General features: G+C 40.4%; 1 protein-coding gene across 4 annotated transcripts in view; it reads right to left on the bottom strand.

Moving 5' to 3' along the window:
* Window positions 1-20,255, bottom strand: part of kiaa0319l (KIAA0319-like) — a 41,363-nt gene that overhangs the window by 10,673 nt on the left and 10,435 nt on the right. For all 4 annotated transcript variants that reach the window (XM_080863919.1, XM_080863920.1, XM_080863921.1 and 1 more), the window contains 13 exons: window positions 17,352-17,620; window positions 17,075-17,161; window positions 16,327-16,573; window positions 7,667-7,756; window positions 7,146-7,243; window positions 6,925-7,012; window positions 4,941-5,033; window positions 4,726-4,858; window positions 3,442-3,547; window positions 3,200-3,322; window positions 2,980-3,103; window positions 763-895; window positions 391-539 (listed from right to left, as the gene is read on the bottom strand). In XM_080863919.1, coding sequence (XP_080720045.1) covers window positions 391-539; window positions 763-895; window positions 2,980-3,103; window positions 3,200-3,322; window positions 3,442-3,547; window positions 4,726-4,858; window positions 4,941-5,033; window positions 6,925-7,012; window positions 7,146-7,243; window positions 7,667-7,756; window positions 16,327-16,573; window positions 17,075-17,161; window positions 17,352-17,620 — 1,740 coding nt within the window. The remainder of the gene's footprint in view (window positions 1-390; window positions 540-762; window positions 896-2,979; window positions 3,104-3,199; window positions 3,323-3,441; window positions 3,548-4,725; window positions 4,859-4,940; window positions 5,034-6,924; window positions 7,013-7,145; window positions 7,244-7,666; window positions 7,757-16,326; window positions 16,574-17,074; window positions 17,162-17,351; window positions 17,621-20,255) is intronic.

The following is a 20,255-nucleotide window of genomic DNA, read 5'->3' as shown; positions in this document are numbered from 1 at the left end:
CTACAGAAGGTCTCTTCCTGTTAAAAGGGAGTTATTCCTTTCTGCTGTTACCAAGTGCTTAAAATTTAAAATTCAATATAATGATAAAGCTAAGGCATTTGATGCAATAAGGCATGTATTAGCACAAATACTTTAAATACCGCACTAGAGTGAATTAGTTTATATTTATATCGATCTCTGTGTGTATGTGCATGCATTAAACCATACGTTTGTCTACATATCCGAGTGTGTTTATGTTATTCCAGATAATAACTGAGCTCTTGCTTCTGTAATTAACATGTAAATTTCAAAACATCCGTAATACTCAGCTGTCTGACTTTGACATAAAGCAGCTATTTTGCTTAAAGGGAAAGTCTTATTCCACACCCACACAAACACACAACTCCGTACCTTCCTTAACGATGACTGTGACAGTGTCGCTGCTCTCCAGCTTCCTCTCATCAGTTACTGTCAGGGTAAACTCATATGTGCCGACCTTGAGACCTGTCACCGTGGCAACGGCGCTGTCTGCATTTTCAATCTTCACACCATCGGGACCACTGGTAGAGGAACAGACGGACCAAAAAAAGATCGAAACATGAAGGGAGGGACAAGGGGAATTAAAGAGGATGTGGAAATGTTAGTGACAGCGACTGAAACCTGTGAATTCAAGTGTTTTATATTATAAACCTCTCAGTAACTATGATTGAGGTATCATGTAAACTATTATTCTAGACTTTAACAACAAAAAATACAAACTGCATTAATCCATATTCATCTGACCTGTTCTTTGTCCATTGATAGGTGGCTATCTTCTGGTCATCGTGGCTCTTATTGCCATACAGTGTGGTGTGATCCATGGGCAGCGTCAGCTCTTTCTCAGGTCCTGCATCTGCTACTGGTGGTTTATTATTTTCTGAATGAAATGTGAAAATGACACACACAACTCCATTATTTGGACCACACTAAATTACAGTATAGAAGGACAGATTCAATATTAGTGTTTGGATCAGCTTGACTGGGCAAGGCCTCAACGGGTCAAACCATTCTATTTAAATCTATGTTGTTCCACGTTTACAATGCATCTGTAGCAGTGCTTTGGTTATTTTGCAAATGTGTGAATTGTTTAGTTTGTTGACTTAACATTGGATCTGCTCTTGGTATCAGCAGATCCCCAAAGCGAATTTATTTAAACCAGTAGTGTTATATGAAAATTTTTAGTTTGTTTTGAATTTGAAAAGTAAGAGTTGGGGGAACATTTTGCAGCTCATTAGGTTAACTGGCAAAAAGGTACATCTGCAAACTGTGAAACTTCAATAATCTTTCTCAACATAAATTTGCAAAGACTGCAAAAATATCTAATGTATTACAAAATATGATCAAAAGTGTAGGCTCTATCTATATATCTATAATTCTGTGATCTTTGAGCCTTCAGTGCTGCATCAAAAACAGACATGATTATGTCATGAAATCACTGCATGGACTTAGGAAGACTTGGAGAAATCATCGTGTGCCAGGTCAAAGGTTGCAGATTAAAGGTCTGTAATGCCACGTGTGAGCATGAGCCAGAAATGCTGCTGTCATCTCTAGACCAAAGCTCATTTAAAATGGACTGAGGCAAAGTGGAAAACTATTCTGTGGTCAGATAAATCCAAATTTGAAATTCTTTTTGGGAAACACAAACACTGCATCCTCTGGACGAAAGAGGAAAATTATCAACCCTCTTTTCAAAAGTCTGGTGGTACGGAGGTGTATCGGTACCAATCGAATTAGTACCTTGCACATCTGGGAAGGCACCATCAAGATATGCTGAAAGTCCCCAAATGTTCACCGACTCTTAATAGAAGAGAGGCAATACATTTAAACAAAGACACAATTTCGTTTTTAGATGTTTTACCTAAATCAAATTTCATTTTCTCAGTTAAAACATTTTATGTGTTTTCTATGTTCTATTGTGACAACAGTCTGGTTTTATGAGATTTGCAAATGATTCAATTCTGTTTTTATTTACATTTTGCACAGACTTCCGACTCTTTCCGAATTGAGGTTGTAGAAGATGGAAATCCAAATCAGAAAACTGAAGGCATTACAAAGTGCTTTGTATCTGCAATCTCTCTAATGACCAGAAGAGTCCGGTTCCATTGGTTACAAACAGAAGTCCAGTTGTATATAATGAGACTATGAGAAAACTACTAAAGCACAGAGCTACAATTACTGTCCGAAAAACCTGGATTGGGGAGCAGGCCTCCTCAAACTAGGAAGCTCTGGGCGTTCAGGGGGGTCAATATTAAAATATTCAGTGATTTGGAGAGACTGACCAGTATTTCAAGCCGAGCTAGCTTGAGACGAAAGAAAACCCAATATTTGTATAACACAGCTAATAACATCACTGTAATGAAAACCCTTCTATGATATAAAGGACCAGTGTCTTTCTGACAGTAACTAAAGCACAGCAGTTATGTTCTGAAGTACCTGGAATTAGATTCTGACTAATAACATCGTCATATCTTTCAGGTGCGATGACTCACAAGATAGCCTCGGTCTAAACCTAGCAGACCTTGACCTTGTTGTGTGTTCGCATTCGAGGTCCAACATAAAACAGTACATTTCCAGTCTACAAAGTGCTTATCACCTTGAGTGCACTCTGCTCCCTCATATGATTACCCGTCACTGTTTGCTAAACAGGAGCAGTTTAAGTGCCGACATTCTCCTCACACGTCATGAAAGGTCACAAATTAATGGCGACTTACACACTGGCTCAATTTGCTCTTTGATGTGTAAATTTGGAAGAGACAAGGGGCGAGCAAGAAGCCACACAGGGTACACTGTGTTCAGATACGGCATCTCTTAAATGTCAAGTTAAAGAGATTTATTCGCTCCATATGGTGAACAATAGCTCAGAGTTGAACAAACACTGAAAAATCCTGAGCTAATGTGTGACATCTGTGATGGCTGGGAAGTGATATCTGCTGAGGTGGCATGAACTCTCCAGCTGTTTACCTGGCTGCACGATGACGGTGACCTGAGAAGTGTCCTGCTGTCCAGCTGAGTCCGTCACAGTCAGCTGGAAGGTGTAGTCTCCCTCTTGCATTGCTGACAACTGTAGGATGGGAGTCCGTACACCCTGAAAAGCACAGTATACGCCACTGTTAGCTACGATGATCTTATCCACAGAAAAATAACCCAAAACACGTGAATTCAGCTGTGTGGAGTATTGTACCTGCATCTCCACCACTTTGTCTTTGCTCTCTGGGCTGAGGGACCACTCATAGGACAGAGAACCGTGGTCGTCGGTGCTTTGGTTGCCATACAGAGTGATGGAGTTGCGTGGTAACTGGATGACCTGGAAGAGGCAAGAGAAAAGTTATTAGGATTGCCGCAGTTTGGCGTAAATAACTTACTTTATTTTCATGTGATAGCAGCACCTGCAGGTTGGGGCATCATACAACAGAGAGGACAAACCTGGTTTGGGCCGGCGTTGGCCACAGGTCGATAGTCCTTGGCTTTGTTAACGGAGAGAGTGGCCTGTGTCGAGTTTGTAGCTCCGTCCGAGTCAGTTACTGTCAAACTGATACAAAAGGAAGATGGAGATGCATTTATGGGACAACCATAGACATGTGTGCTGCAGAAATTAAAATCTTTTTGCCAAAATTTCATAGAAGATGCTTAGTTTTGCATTTCTTTTCTGATTCATCTCGACTTTTCTGCCAGGAAAACATTATTTACCATAAATAAATAACAACGTTGTTTGAAGACTTTCAGCCCTTATTCAAGCCTTATTTGAAATAGCACAAATATAAACCTACAAATTTATGATGTCAACCCAGATAAGCCAAGCAGTGAAATGATGGACGTTAACTCAGAACCAGCGCATCACTATTTTGGGGTTGTTGTTTTTTTTTGTTTTAGCTTTTAGGTAATTTACACAACAAGTATTTAGTATTTATTCTTTGCTTTTTGAACTATATTTTAAAAAAATATCACAATTTGTAATATGCTACTCAAATATAAACCCAAATAAATAGCAATTTAACAAAACTGATCTCTGAGGTTATACTTACTGGTCGCATCACATTTAACCTTCCCACTGTATAAATTTAGAAGACACAGAGGTTTCTAGCGGACTTCCATAACTTAAAAGCTGTGCTCCGGGTCTATATTTCTTAATTTGTTTTAAAGAAAGCTCACTGTTATTATTTGCTGCTGCCAGCATATCAAAAGAAGAACACTTTGTCAAGTAAATCATAAATCTCTCTCTGAAAATGATCCAGATGGAGGCACTTCAAAAATACGAGTAGGTCATGAAGACACGCACTTGCCCACATAATGAGGCCATATTAGAGAAACTAAAATGCACTTGTTAAGCTGAGTACCAAAGAATCAATCAGATATTTTCAAAAGGGACTGCTTTTTCTGTTATTTATTTAACAAGGAGAGAATTTTCTTTTTCTTTTTTATGTCCATGCTAAATAAAAGAACATCACAAAAAGGATTTCCTTTAGTTGCCCAGTGTATTTAGAGATGTGCTACAGTATCCAAATGTTTTCACATCAAACTACGGATTTTCCTGTTTACTTACACGGGTTGTGCATAATTACTTCCTCCAGCTTCCCAACACCTCTGTAACATCTGTAAAGTCAGTTTTACTCAGCTGCATTTGTCTGCAGGCCAACACTTCAACAAAACAGGTGTGCGTTTTCAGACTTCACAACTAATCTCATTGAGATAAGTGTGATTTCTGTTTACCTAAATGTGTAGTTCCCAGGCACAAGGCTGGTGAGGGTGAGTACAGGGGTGTCAGCAGAGACCTTCTCCTCTCTCAGAGGACCTTTGACCTCTTCCCAGTGCCACGCCACCACCTTGTCATCATCAGTGCTCTCTGTAAAGGGAAGACAAGGATTTGGTTTTCCTTTCTTTAACTGGTGCTAAATGACTGTGTGTGTACCATGTGGGAGACTCACGGCTGCCGTCTATCACCGTAGAGCTGGTTGGCAAGGAGATCTCCTGGAACTTTGGGGAAACTACGGCAACAGGAGGCTTGTTTACCCGTGGCTCTGTCAGGTGGAAAATAAGGAATTAACTCGCTTACTGAGCTGCACATTAGGCATTAGTGACTGAGGCAGTAAGAACAGGTTAGAGGATACCCTGGCAAATACAGAAATACAACCATGTGTGGGAGAAAAGCCGGGCTGTCTTCCAGCAATAAGGGTTTTTTTTCCTTATAAGTGGTTAATGAGTGCTTTTTAGCGGGCAATTGTATTAATTCAAGGGGGGGGGGGGGGGGGGGGGGGGGGGACCAGTACATTCAAAACACTGCAGAAGATTAACCACCTTACATGACTGCTTAGCTTCATTAGATGCAACATGCAGATCATTACAACTGCAAATCTTTATAAAAGAAACAAACACAATGAAGATTTATGGATATGAATTAAAATAAACTAAACAGGTTACATTAAAATAGTCCTGGCATAATTCAAAAGCACATGTAATTTGCAAATCAAATATGGCTATGTAAAGCAGCATCAACATTATAATCTTACTACACACACGAACAGTCATTTACATCTCTCACGCCAGTGTTTTTCCACCAAGTCCTGATGTCCACTTTTGCAAAATTAAGCGAATGCAGATGTGCAAAAGCTCCATTGGACCCACTAGACCCAAACATGTGCTGTGGCACAAGTAATCAGTGCACACACCCTGGCCATCCACATCAAGACATGGTCCATCAGACTAAACCACCTCCTTCCATTGTTTAAAGTCCAGTTCTAATGCTCAAATGTCTCATATTTTTTGGGCTTTCTGCGATTGACAGGGGTCTGCATAGGAACCCTGACTGGTCTGAAGCTATGCAGGCCCATAAATCTGCTTTGCACAGGTTTTTCTGACACCTTTCTATCAGAACCATATAGATATTGACCACTGCAGACCGGGAAGACCCAGGAAGTGCTGCCATTTTGGAGATGCTCTGATCCTTGTCAAACTCTCTCAAATTATTACGCTTTCCATTTTTTCCTGCTTCTAACTGCTCAACTTTGTATACGGTCTATGGGTTTCACACCACGAACTTTCTACACGTCACCACATGGAGGTGCCCGTGAGCATGCGTCTGACACATTAAACAATTACATTAACAGTAACATTAACCTGCTGATGATGTGTGGGGGTAGCACAGGTAAAAGTGAATTGTCCTGATTGGTGTAGTCACACTCGCCCACCCAAACCCCACACTGACTGCTCTGCAGCTACGCAGCACCACACACAAAGGATTAATTTACAGGAGTGAGAACGCGCCTGCTGTGAATTATCACTTGCTTAGAGCTGTTTTGAGATGTTTTGGTGCTACAGAAGAGAGTTAATTTTCCACACCCTTTAACAGTACTACATAATTTTGCAACTAATATATAAAAGCTTCAGCATTAAAACATCGCTCTCCTGTGTAGCTTTATTTGACACCGTTTCTCATTTGTGATTTACAGCAGCTGCACAGTGATGAGCCGGCGTGGCGGTGCCACGTTCTTCCAGTGTCTGCGACATGCTCGTTAGCTTAACTGGTAAATCTGACCTGCCCGTGGGTGTGAACACTACATTCACCCTGCCTTTTACTCTGTGACAGTTGGCTACAGTCCTCACGTGACCTTGATTTTATAAGGTGGTTTCAAAAGTAGAATAAACAGTCACTTCGTAGTCAAAGGAGCTTGCAAAGAAAAGCGTCTGGACTTCTTTTTAAAGAAGTCCAGACGCTTTTCTTTGCAAGCTCCTTTGACTGAGAACCTTCACAGACAAACAGTCACTTCATAAACTGGAGGAAGAGACCCCAAAAGTCTTACAAAATCATATTATTGAGGGAAAAAAAAATGTAAATCATAAATATTCCACTGAGAACAAGTGTAAAAAGAAGCTAAATCAGGAGCCATGACAGGAACTAAAGAGTTTTCATACCTGGTTTGACTGTAACATTAACGTAACCTTCTCCGTGGGCGCCCTCCCCGTCCACTGTCACCTCAAACTCGTACAGGCCCACGGTCAGCTGAGGAGACCCAAAGAGAAGGAATCGAGTCAACCAGAAAGAAGAAGTGATCCTTTTTGGTTACATGGTCAACAGAGTGCCACCTGCATGATTTTATTTATAGCAAACATGAATATGAAACTGTGATCTGCACCTTGCTGAGTTTCAGAGTCTTGCTGTGCTTCCCCTCCATCTCCCCGCTGTAATCTTTGGGATGAGTTTTTAGACGCCAGTCAAATGCATAGTTTGTCCCTGTAGAGAAAAATACATAAAAATAAATACCCAAGTGTAATAAAAATGTACGCATTCAAATAAAATCTACTAGATACAATGTTTTTACACTGCAGCATGTTAAGGAGGGCTCAAGGGATTAACAGACTCATGATGTGTGTTACTCTTCTGAACTCTATAATCTTTTTCAGCATAGATTTGAAATTCTCTGACAAGCGTTCAGCATGACGTACAAAATGATTAAGACTCATGTCAAGCGCAGTTTAGTCCATGCATTACTGAACAGCACAAATAACGCACAGTTTAATAATAATTAGTAACTGGTACACATAGAAAAATCCACTCCATGCATAATTAGCTCCTCCTACACACTCATTTTTCCTCAGGTGTCAGGAAACTGATGAAAAGACTGCATTATTTCATACAGCGTTCCATTGGTCTCACCATTTGGGACCACATAGGCGTAAAGTTTGACCTCGTTGAGGGGCAGCGTTACCTCCACACTCTTTCCTGCTGATACCACCAGCTCCCTCACTGTGATAAAAAACAGAACATTTAACATTAAAAAAAACCCCCAAAAAACAGTCACTTAATCGAAAACCTTATATTTAATTAGAAAATGAATACTGAAATGGATAGAATTAACCCTCAAGCAACCAACCAGTACTGGTGACAGAAATGCCCAAGTAGGGTCAGTTTTATCTTACACAGGAACGTTTTTTTCCATTGGCTCTTTCTGTGTTGTAACAAATATTCTAATAATGTTATAACGTCATTAATTATGGTTTCCAAACATTTTTTCATGCAAAAAGGAGTTAAAAAAATAAATTGTGTAAACAACACTGCCTTTGTTTACACAATCCTTATCTGTTCTTTCTTGCAAAACAAACTTTGTGTATGTGTTGGTTTGTTTCTTTGACTGTGAACCCCTCTAACCAGTGGTTAAGCAACCTGAACTGGCACTCGGGCACACCGTAGAACCCTGGAGGTTCTTATATGTAACAGATATTATGACATGATGTGCCTGTAACACTTGATAAAAAGGACAGGATCATTTTTATTTCCTGACAACAGAATCATATTTATATTCACAAAATCCACACAAAAAACTGCGCATGACAAGTTTTCATCACATTGCCTAGAAACCACCTGGCAATGGGGTAAAATTACCTTCTTTTTTTTTTCTTTTCTTTTCTTTTTTTTTTTAAAATAATACATTTTTACATTAACCCCCCCCTAAAAAAACAAATACATTAAAATATTCTCAATGTGATTAAATAAATAAATTTGCTAACAGCTCAAACAGGGCACAGAGTACTGTAACGTGGCCATATATTAGACATTTTAACACCAAAATATAGATCAAATATAGATGAACTTCCCTCCTTTGTTCCTTTCTGAGTGATTTGGACAGCACTCAGTCACTTCAAGGAAGAGATGAATATATATGAGTTTACACATGTACCATAGACGACATAAACGAGTGTTATCTACTGTTTGCAATGGTTAAAACTGCTATTATCAGTAATCAGATATCTACAATGAAGGCAATAAACAGATGTGACAGGCACAACTCACAGCGATACACAGACTGCGCAGCTTCTGACAGCTTTATTAATCATTTCAGTGTCTTTGTCTTCATTTCGATTTGCTCTTAATGCTGACAGCAGTAACTGCTGCAGAAGCAGCAGGCAGAGACAAAAACTGTGTACACAAACTGTACACAAAACACCAAGTGCACAAAGATTAACGAGCCGATTAACTCGCTGCTGAACAGACTGGAGCATTTAGCAGTTTAAGATACAAAGATTTCCCCGAGAGCAGATGGAGACCACATAAAGAACTAAAAGGAGGGTGAATATTGGAGTTAAGCATGACAAATAGAAACATTAGATTCAAAATCAGTTGTAATATTTGAACTTAATGTGCATGTCGGCAACTGTTTGCCATTTTAACTCAACAACTGTCAGTTTGTTACATCTGTTGACTCTAAAGACTAAAAACTGACTCTGAAACTTTCTTTCCCGAAGAAAATTAATTATTGTATGCTGCATTTAGTCTGATACAGTGGCATAAAACAGTGGTTAGTTTTAAGGCACAAACGAATGAACATCTATTGACCCTGAGTCACACACATCTGTGTGAAGACCCATTAGGTTTTAGGCCTGCAATTTTTGTGAACTGTGGACAGATTTTGTGAACTGTGGAAGATGCATCACCATTCCACAAGTTCATCGATCCTTTAACCAGATGAGCTAAAAGCTGTTAATCTAACGAGTAAAGGAAAAAAGGTCCAACTTTGTGAAATGCTGACAGTTCCTGCACACCCTGAGGATGACTCATTTCAATGAAATCAAGCCTGTAGTTTGTTCCTGTCGTAGTGATGTACGTAAAAATGGGTGATTTTGGTTTTCTGATAGAAGATGTTCAAATATATTGCTCCTGGACTCTTTTTTTTAGAGTTCTGTTCTTGCAAATTTGCCCTTTTTCCCCCAAAAAACCTGCTTACAGTTTTTCTCAAATGTTAAAACACAAAAGCCAATCCTGTAACCCAAATGACCAATAGTTTAAACACATTTACTAAATGTAGCCACCATATTCCAGTACCATAAACACATGTCACATGAAGACACAATTCACAAAACACAACCCTCTGTACTCATAAATCTAAACACATTTTTCCTTGCTAAAACACATGTTGCAAAACAACTCTGCTCATATTCTCAAATGAAAGCCCATGTGATGCAAAATGCTTGCCACAGTCACCAATCTTTGAACACAGGGAACACACCTGGCGTCAGTCACTACACACAAAATTGAAGACACCTGTTGCTAATGATGTGACCCCACCTATAAAAGCATAGTTTGGTGAAGATGCCAAACAATCACAATGGATGAAGGCATTCGAGCGTGCGGAAGGAGAAGAGCTGCAGGCCAAAGAGGAAGAGGGGTTGAGATCAGAGGAGGAAGAGGTGAAGGCCTAAGAAGAAGAGGAGTTCGGAGTAGAGGAGGAAGAGAAGGAGGCCAACAAGAGAGAGGAGAAGGTCCAGGTGGGAGAAGAAGACAACCTCGCACCATCATAACAGATGATATGCGAGCAACAGTAATTGATCATGTCATTGTCCATGGCATGACAATGGCTGAAGCGGGACGAAGAGTACATCCAAACCTGAGTAGGTTCACCGTGGCCACCATTATCAAGGCATTTAGACAACACAACAGGTATAGTACGCTATTGCTTTCTTTGTCACACTACAGTTTTACAGGCCTGTGAAAGTGGTCTGTTACTTTACATGTAGTTTTACATATAAATCAGTCAATTGACAACACATGTTTCTTTCTTTAGAGCTGAAAGAATGCCACATAGAGGTGGGAGGGTTGCCATATTCACAGCGGCACAAGAAATCCTCATTGCGGATATGGTCCGTGAGAACCACTGCATTAGACTCCGAGAGATCAGAGACAAAGTCATTGCAGATAGGGCTGGGCCATATTATACCGTTCACGGTAATACCGGTATAATGTTAGGCAACGATAGGAAAATGAAATATCGCGATAGAATATGAGTAAAACGCGCATGCGCAGTGCCTTTGTTTTCATACGCACATGGCCGATTGTTGAGTGAAACAGATGAACCAGAATTGGTTTGTAAAAATGGTGCAACTTCCGTGATGTGGAACTGGTTTGGTGTTTGTCCGTCAGATACACAACAAAGCACATTTTTTTGCAGAACATGCAAGCGGCCGTTCTAAGATGCTCTTAAATCTGGGAGTAATCTGGGTCCTAAACTCCGTATGCTTCAGGTCAAACAACACTGCAGCATCACTTAGAGTTAAAAACTGTCTAAATTCTTTCATCTTTAATAAAACGATCAGCATTGCTGCTTTACCAGGTGTAACTATAAAGTTTAACTTCCAGGCATCCATGAAAACAAAATGTATTACATTTAACGGAGTTAGAAGTTAGCAGGAAGCTAGCGGAAGTTAGCTCGCTAGTTTCGCTAGTTACCTAAGCATGATATTGCATGTTCTGACTAAGAGATTTGTGAAAAAATTCAAACGTACAGCTCTGCTATCACTTCCAACATAAATGAAGACAGGAAACTAAACAGCAGTGACGTTTGTAGGGTTACTGAAGTTTGGCTAGCTGGTATACAGAGGTGTGGACTCGAGTCACATGACTTGGACTCGAGTCAGACTCGAGTCATTAATTTTATGACTTTAGACTTGACTTGAAAAAATGTTCTAAGACTTGTGACTTGACTTGGACTTGAACCGGTTTACTTGAAAAGACTTGATATTTTACCCCAAATATAAAATTTAACATGCATATTATATAGAGATTGAAAATGTGACGTCATTCACGGGTAGAACCGCAAAGGATTCTGGGAACTCGTGGCAAGCGGTACTAGCGCACGCAGGCTTTCAATTAAAATCAGTTATACAGCGATAAAAAGAAACACAAAAATGTCAAGAAGCCGTTGTATTATTAACTGCAATAGCCGGTCGCATGACAGCCACGGGAAGCCGACGGGTAAAGAGATCGGTTGTTATCGGATTATGTCGTTGAAGAGAAATTGTTCAAGCCATGTTTCCGAAGTAACAAAGATGCGACGGATGGCCTGGATTGCAGCCATTCAAAGATCAAATATAACGTCCCAGAACACTCCAGCTCACAGGTTAGTCTGCTCCAAGCATTTACACGAAGGTCAGTGTTTTTTAGTAGTTAATACGTCATTTTCATAACATAATTGGTGATATAGGTTACAAGCAAGTCTGGCGCTGAACAGAAATTGTCGCGCTATGCTCCTTTATTTATTGTGCATAAATAGTGAATTGTCCTGACACAATATTGCGTTTCGCTTCTGTTATTATGGTACATTGACAAAAACATATACTTTTATTCACAGGATAAAACAGGTTTTTTGTATCACTAATTGCCCAGTACGATTACAACATACAATATTGTTGTCACTGCTACATTTCTGTGATGCTACCAGAAATTATTTCCACTACTAATTAATTACCGTTGAGCTCAAAGGTCCTATTAATAAACGGTTAAGGAATGTATATTTATGACGACGATTTGTGAGACTGGTAAACTTATGATACGTACGATGGTCTTTCGTTCGACACGGTGCGTTTCAAGGTCCTGCACCCATCTGTCGGTAAACTGTACCTGGGCTTGTTGCAGTGACCGGAAGTTACTAAACTTCATGAGTGTGTGCACTCACTCCAAGAACCGTATGATTATAAATATGCTACGATGAGATAGCTGACTTCATCTAACTAGCAAATGTTGTCCAGGCTATGTTGGTGATACAGTTTTTTTTAATATGTATGATATTTTTGTCATGCGATTTTAAAGCCGGTCCTACAACCGCATCCAAGAATAACATGCAGCTTATCTCAGAACTGTCGGTGAAAATTATTCTTGGAGCTAGGTTTAATTGAGCTGCATTTTAAAGAGGTGCAATTTCACAATTTGTGTATATTTTCTAAGTTCACTATTTTGTCATGTGTTGAGAAAAACACAGATTTTAAAATTACATGGTCTAATATTTACATTTAGCATAACTGCAACATTATTTTTTCGTTGTTTTTTTTTTTTTAAAGACTCGAAAGGACTTGAAATTCAAAGTTTCAGACTTGTGACTTGACTCGGACTTTTACACCAGTGACTTGAGACTCGACTCTGACTTGCCTGACATTACTTGAGACTTGACTTGAGACTTGAGGATAAAGACTTGAGACTTACTTGAGACTTGCAAAACAATGACTTGGTCCCACCTCTGCTGGTATATAATGATGTGCTACGTGATCGCTAGCGACACAGCTATGTTAGCATAACATAAACAGTGAAGCTGGAGGACGAACACTAACACTTTTCCACTTATAAAAGTTAACGTGAAGGTTCTTCATGGTTAGAGACAAATGCAATCGCATGGCAGGATGCTGTAAACGGACCAAACTTCAGTCAGGAGAACAACTGAGATAATCCATCCACAATACGAGGTTAGTCATTAATATACTGCAACAACATGGGAATAGAGCAGCTACCAGAGAATTCAACATTAATGAATCAATGGTACAGAAGTGGAGGAAGCAAGAAGAATGAGTTTAATAAAGTTTGATTTATCTGACTGCTTTGTTTCGCTTAATGTGCCTTATAATCCCGTGCACCTTATGGTCCGAAAAATGCGTACTGCACACTGCAGTTTAATGTTGCAAAGCACCTCTTTTTAACTTCAGTGGATATTATACATGGTTATGCTCAGGATATGTCAGCCCATTTCTACTGGAAATGCCTTTTGGTTAAACTTTCAGCAAGGAATTTGCATTTGCACTGTTACATTTTTATAAAGCTTTAATGTACATAAAAACCAGCTTCTTGTTTAAGTGAAAATAAATGGAAGGTTGTCTTTTTGCGCTAGTAATGTTGTGGAGTTGTATTTTGTCTCACATCAATTATATCGTCGGTTATATCGTTATCGCAAATTTTCAAATATATATCGTGATAAATATTTTTGGCCATATCGCCCTGCTCTAATTGCAGATAATGTCAACTTTGAGAACATTGATGCTGTCAGCGTGTCCACAATAGACCGAGTTCTCCGGCGCCAACAGATGAGGATGAAACAGGTCTACAGGGTTCCCTTTGAGCGCAACTCTGCGCGACACATAGAACAACGTTACGAGTATGTGCAAGTACGTATACATCCATGTCCACAGTACAGTTAGTGGACATACTGTGTTGCTTAGTGGCCTACATTACTTCTGGACAATACTGTGCTACCTGATTGACCGTTCTGAACACCTGTACGCTTTTCCATGTTCACAGAGGATAATGCAGTTGGACGCGATGGCCAGACCCCATGAGTACCTCTTCCTGGATGAGGCTGGCTTCAACCTCCAGAAACGAAGGCGAAGAGGCCGTAACATCATTGGCCAAAGAGCCATCACTGAGGTTCCTGGCCAACGGGGGGGTAATATTACTCTTTGTGCAGCTATGGGTACGGAGGGGCTTGTCCACCGGCATGCTGTCCTTGGGTCTTACAACATCCAACGTCTCCTCACCTTCCTAGAGGAGCTAAAAGACATCCTCCTGGACCGTCAACAACACCATCCTAGGCTAGCACATCACATGTATGTGATCATTTGGGACAACGTCCGCTTCCACAAAACACACCAAATCAGAGAGTGGTTCACCACCAACAGTGACCACTTTTTAAACATCTGTCTGCCACCCTACTCCCCTTTCCTGAACCCTATAGAGGAGTTCTTCTCATCATGGAGATGGAAGGTGTATGACAGACAGCCATACACAAGAGAGAACCTCGTACGGGCAATGGAGCTGGCCTGTGCTGACATCCCAGTGGAGGCCTTCCAGGGATGGATTCGCCATTCCAGGGCGTTTTTCCCGCGGTGCCTAGCAAGGGACAATATAGCCTGTGATGTGGATGAGGTGATGTGGCCCAATGCAGCTCGGCGACATGATGCCGCACAGTGACTGTGTGTAATACTGTAAAAAGACCGTGTAGACAATAAAAGACTTCACACCCTGATCATGTTTCCGAGAGTACTGTTGTGTGCGATAGATTCTGTTTTTGCATTGAGTTGTGTTACAGTAGTGTACGTACATGCAGGATGTTTTTATAGATTTATAGTCTTCATGTGAAACTCACAAATCTAAATGCCTAATCCTCTGCAGGGTTCTATGACGATCTGTTACTGTACAGTTTATAAAAATATGCATTGGCAGTTATGAACCAAAGAACCTTCTCACAAATTGAGCATTGTGTTTTCAATTGTTTTGCTGTAGTGTGTAATGCTGTGTATAGTGTTTACAGTTTTGACAGCTTCGAGCTGCTCTCTTGGTGTGGGAGTTTGAGTTTTGCAGTGGGAAGGTGTGGTTGTGTTTATGTAGCTTTAGAGAAGGGTGTTGTGTTTGGACATTGGGGGACCTGGTGGTAACGTTTGTGACATGTGTTTTAGCATTTGAGAAAAACTGTAATTTCTTTGTGGCACACTCACTATATGGATACACAACATTTGCACAGAGAATCTTTTCTGAAGAATCAGGGTCAATTTTGAGTAAATGAATTAGTCATATTTTTTATGCCCTATTTAAAATACAAGGAAATAAGACACCAGGAGAAACCCTAATTAATGATCAGCAGTGAAATGTTTCCTTGTTATACCCGCGGGGCACACAAAAATTTACCAAAAGCTGCCATTTGCCCCCAGGCCAAGCATTACGAACCCTAGTGCTAGATGTTCCCTGCCTGGTAAACACCTCTGCCCTTCAATCCACCGGCCCAGTTTACACAACAGGCTTTGTATTTAAAACACTATTTTTTTAAAACTCTGGTGGCATCATCAAGATGATTTCTTCAGATGTTTTAAAGCTCCTCCAGGGAAACTGGAGAGTTTATAATATCAATTTTCAAAAATGTTTTGCTAGTTTTCTCCAGGAATAATACACTGACTGTGTAAAAGTGTAACTACTATGAATTTCAAATAAACTGACTGTGGCTATAAAACCACAAGCCGCATTTAAAGTGTAGCAATTCTATTGTTAAAGTCAAAAGGCTTTTTCAGTGTGGACATGCAGAGATTGGTTTGTTGCTCTTTTTCCAGTTTCTCTACAGAGACGGTTCTGTAAGTGAGGACAGACTGATCATACAAGTTAGTCCTGTCTGTAGAAGCCCAGCCGCTTTCTCTCAAAACACATTCCTCCAGCTTACTCTCATTCAGCTACACACCCACAGAGCACACCGATTTCATCTGGGAAAAATAACATGTGAGCAGTCTACCATAAAATGTGTGGGCAAAGTAAACAGTTGCATTCTGTTAAACTATTTCAAACAGGACGGTGAAGCGTCTTCTGTACATTATGAGTATGTGAGCCTGAAATATACAAGCTGAAAGCTTAAACCAAATTTAGAAGAGGAATTTTCGTCTGACTTCACACCAGTTCAGTACTGTTACATTATTAATTAATTCATAGTTAATACATGAAGACATATTACTGAACAAGCCAAAAATAGGCGATGGCTGTCAGGGGACGTGACACCCACTGCTACCCACAGATTCCTCACTTACCGGCCTGTGTCGGGGTTGTGTTGATGGTCGAAGAAGCTGCTGTGGGCGTGCTGACATCGCTGTCATTGGAAGACGACGCAGCAGCATCAAGGGCGACGTTGATCGTTGAGTTCTGCGGCGATGGAGCAGGAGGCGTGCCTGAACTCCCATTCGTTATTTGGCTTATGTTCTTTTGGGAGAGTTGGATGAGAGCGATGGTGCTGGGTGCTGCTGATGTTGGCTGAGCTGCCTCTGTGTTGGAGCTTCCCTGTAGGCAGAAAGTAAAAACCTCAGGCTATAAAGTCAGAAATCAGAGCAGATCTGTGTCTGGAATTGGGGAGATTTGAGGAATCACATCAGAAATGTATGGGTTCATATCTGCAGATATGTATGTATCATTCAAATTAACCAATAAGTGTGACTGCAGGGAAGAGGGTAGAAATGTGACAAGTCAAAAAGAGTAGGAGGAATGGCCTGCTTTATAAAACTGAGAGTGCATTAGCTAGTAATTTTAATGGAGGAAAAAAAAAAACTACGTACTTTATTTTAACATTTTGTCTCATTGAAATTGTACCTGTGTACAAATAACTTATACAGTTTACGAGTAGGACATACTAAATGCTATCACAGAATAGGAAAAGCATCTCCAAATGTATTATGAAATTTGAAAATGTTCTACTGAAATCAGAAAATGCAGCTGTACAGAACTGCATTGAGTCATATGAAAACTTTTTAACATGAGTTTCACAACAGTTTTCTGTCACGTTACCGAGCGGATATGGGGTCTTTTGTGTATTCTGTGGCTTCCTGTAGGTGGTGCACGGCGAATCGCTCTCCGCCTCACACTGACAGGGACCTTAAAGTGAAGTTACAAAAACAGTGGCATTTAGACAAAAGTTCCCTAATCTGTCTTTAAAATAAATAAATAAATAAATAAAAAAAATTCTCATCTGATAGCAGTATCACAATCAATGACTGTATCATCCAAAAAAGGCAGACAGATGCTGTTTTCTTAGAACAGACAATCTCTTCTTTTACAACCATACCTTGGAGAGCAGCTGTAGGAGACCGAGGGACTCCTCGTGGGGCTGAGGCAGGATGGAGATGGGGCAGCCTCCTTCACGCGAGCAGCTAAGAAACACACAGCGACCGCCGAGACTCCAAACAGCATTGCACTTTGGCTCCAGGCAGCAGAACTCCCAACACCTCGCTCCGGCTCTCCCATCTGCTAGAGGGTACCAACCCAGGCTTATGATGCTGCTCCAATGGATGCCCAGAACTCCACCGGTGACCCGGCAGTGATTTGCTGACACACCTGGACCAGGACAGAAGGAAGTCGAGATCTATGATGGACTGTATCCATGTTCAAAATCAGACTGAGGAAAGAAGATAAATTCTTCTGAAATACCAACTGAAGGTTTCACTGCAGATACATTCTGGAAAGGACTTAGCAGAAAAGAAGATGACATTTGGTTTAAAAAGGAAAGGTAATAAGACAACCTCTCGTAACATAGAAAAACAACACCTCTCTCTTACATCTATATTGGACAGCAAATTGAAAGGACGTCCCTAATTTTCTTCACCACTTATCCTGTCCCGATTGAACCTGGATTGATATATCACAGTTTTAACCTGGAGAGACAGAAATCATTCAACGTGTCCATACCTTTCTGCAAGCTTCAGGGAAAAAGACCTCTCTGAAGCAACTGTGCTAATCATTACACCACTATGCCAATCGAAAATACCACAGAGAAACCGAATATGTAAATCTGAACCCGATTTCTTGAAAGACAGAAATGAAGGCTGAAGAAAGCTTTGTTTAAGCCCAAACATTATTATACAACCAACAGGGACAGCAGAAATGATGAAATCACTTCACCTTTCAGTACAATATAGGTGAACAACAGCATCTCTTAAAGAACAAGAAAAGCCGACTTCTCACCTTTAAAAGTTGCTAAGAGATCAGGAAAAGTAGTTTGGGGCTAATAAAGGCCATGCCTAGCTGACTGAATTTAGCCTGGAAAAAACAACCTTCATGGACATCTAGTCCTTGATGGATTGTTTCATTAAAAAAATTTATTAAATAAATCAACGGCATCGAAGGTGACATCATAGGGCTACCTCTACTCTTTTCACCATTTCACATGTTTATGACTACAACAACATTGTTAAAAAAGGGAAAAGGGTAGTGGCTTCCAGCCACAGCTACTGAGACTTTCAGATTCAGCTTTGACTGAACATTTCTTAGAAAAGTCGACAGGCAGCAGTTTGAGGAGCCAACCAAGGCTACAGCGGAGAGAGGAAGTGCAGCTTTTCCCTGAGAAAACAGGACGCTGATTAAAAACCAAAGCACAGTGTTCAGTACAAACTAAAGTCTGCCCTCTGAGCCAGACATTATCAGACTAATATCAGCAACGCAGTGAGCTGATTAGCTGCCCTGTGTGTGTTTGTGTTTGTGTGTGTGTGTGTGTGTGTGTGTGTGTGTGTGTGTGTGTGTGTGTGTGTGTGTGTGTGTGTGTGTGTGTGTGTGTGTGTGTGTGTGCGCGCGCGCATTTGTTTTCAAGAGCATTACATTACTGTCCTACACCTTTTATAGTCTCAAATGGGTTCAGGTCAATCCATCCATTATCATTGACAAGCGATTTACTCTGCAGCCAGGTACAGTAAAAGGGCACAACCCTTAAAATACCACAGACTGTTAAAGTAAGAGAGGGAGCGAAGGGAATTTATATGTCACCAGCACAAAGAGGCCAAACGAGCAACGAAAATGGTACAGCCAAGTCACTGTGAACTAAGCGGCATTACAACATAATAAAAATGCTTTTTAAATCTTGTCTTGTAAGTTCTTCACTGCTGCAGCAGATCAAACACACACATACACGCCAGTGTAATTTATCTGAAACCCACAGCATTCCTCTGCAAAGGTTTGTTAATGAATATAGCACAAGAACTGGTTACTGTACTATGCTTAGTGGCCTCTGTTTATAAGCCTCCGCCTGCAGAGTACAACACACGATAAAGAGACAACTAAATATTTTTCTGTTACTGATCTTATTCAGTAAACGCTCATGAGCAGGTCCGTGCCATGCCAAAATATATTTGTGATATACAAGAAATATTCCGAGGCACACCACTCACAGACATAACTCAAACATGCTCCTATTTACTGAGGCCAACTGCGCACACTTAATGTGAATGTCCATATCATTAAATTCACTTTTGTTAAACGCTGTGTTTAATGCTATCTTCTCTGATGCTTTTAAGGCTCATGTTCACACCAGCTAGCATTTTGAAAGTTACGGTCTATAAGATTTGGTTTCTGAGCAGTGCACTAAGCTGCAAGTTCAACACAGTCAGGCTCTCTTTGCAGTGGATGGCTTAAGCTAATCAACTTTCTTTGTTAAGCCAGTATTTCCGCTTCAGGCTGTGTGTGCTTACGTAAAAGATGCTGCCATGTACTTCTAACGTGACAGCCAGGTGCACATTAGAGGTCTGAAAATTTAAACTAGATCATTTTTTAAGTATTACAGATTATGCTGTGTGCTCAGGACTTGCACAGTCCCACAGCCCAATGACGAAGACATGGAAATCACTTTAGTTTGCAGCCAGATTAAAGTGAAATCATTTTTAGTGATTGAATATTCCTGGTAATCAGCTTTCAAATAGACTGACCAATTTTCAAATGGTTGATTAGGGCCAAGAATAAAAGCATGTGGATATGCAATCTCCATTACTAACTGCAATTTCCAGTGGAAAAATGCAACACATACAGTTTGTGATGACCAGGCTTCCATCGGTGGTGTTAGTATGCTACACCTTAATGGATTCTTTCAGCAGAGAATCTACAGTACTGTGCAAAAGTATGAAAATGAAGTATATGAGGCAAAAACAGTTTGTACAATTCTTTTGAGCTTGAAAGTCAATATTTAGAATGCCCACATTTATTCTTC

This window comes from Rhamphochromis sp. 'chilingali' (genome assembly GCF_963969265.1).
Source record: "Rhamphochromis sp. 'chilingali' genome assembly, chromosome: 17".
Taxonomy (NCBI): domain Eukaryota; kingdom Metazoa; phylum Chordata; class Actinopteri; order Cichliformes; family Cichlidae; genus Rhamphochromis; species Rhamphochromis sp. 'chilingali'.
The sequence above is the reverse complement of the archived record's forward strand: the minus strand, read 5'-3'. Positions and strand labels throughout refer to the sequence as shown.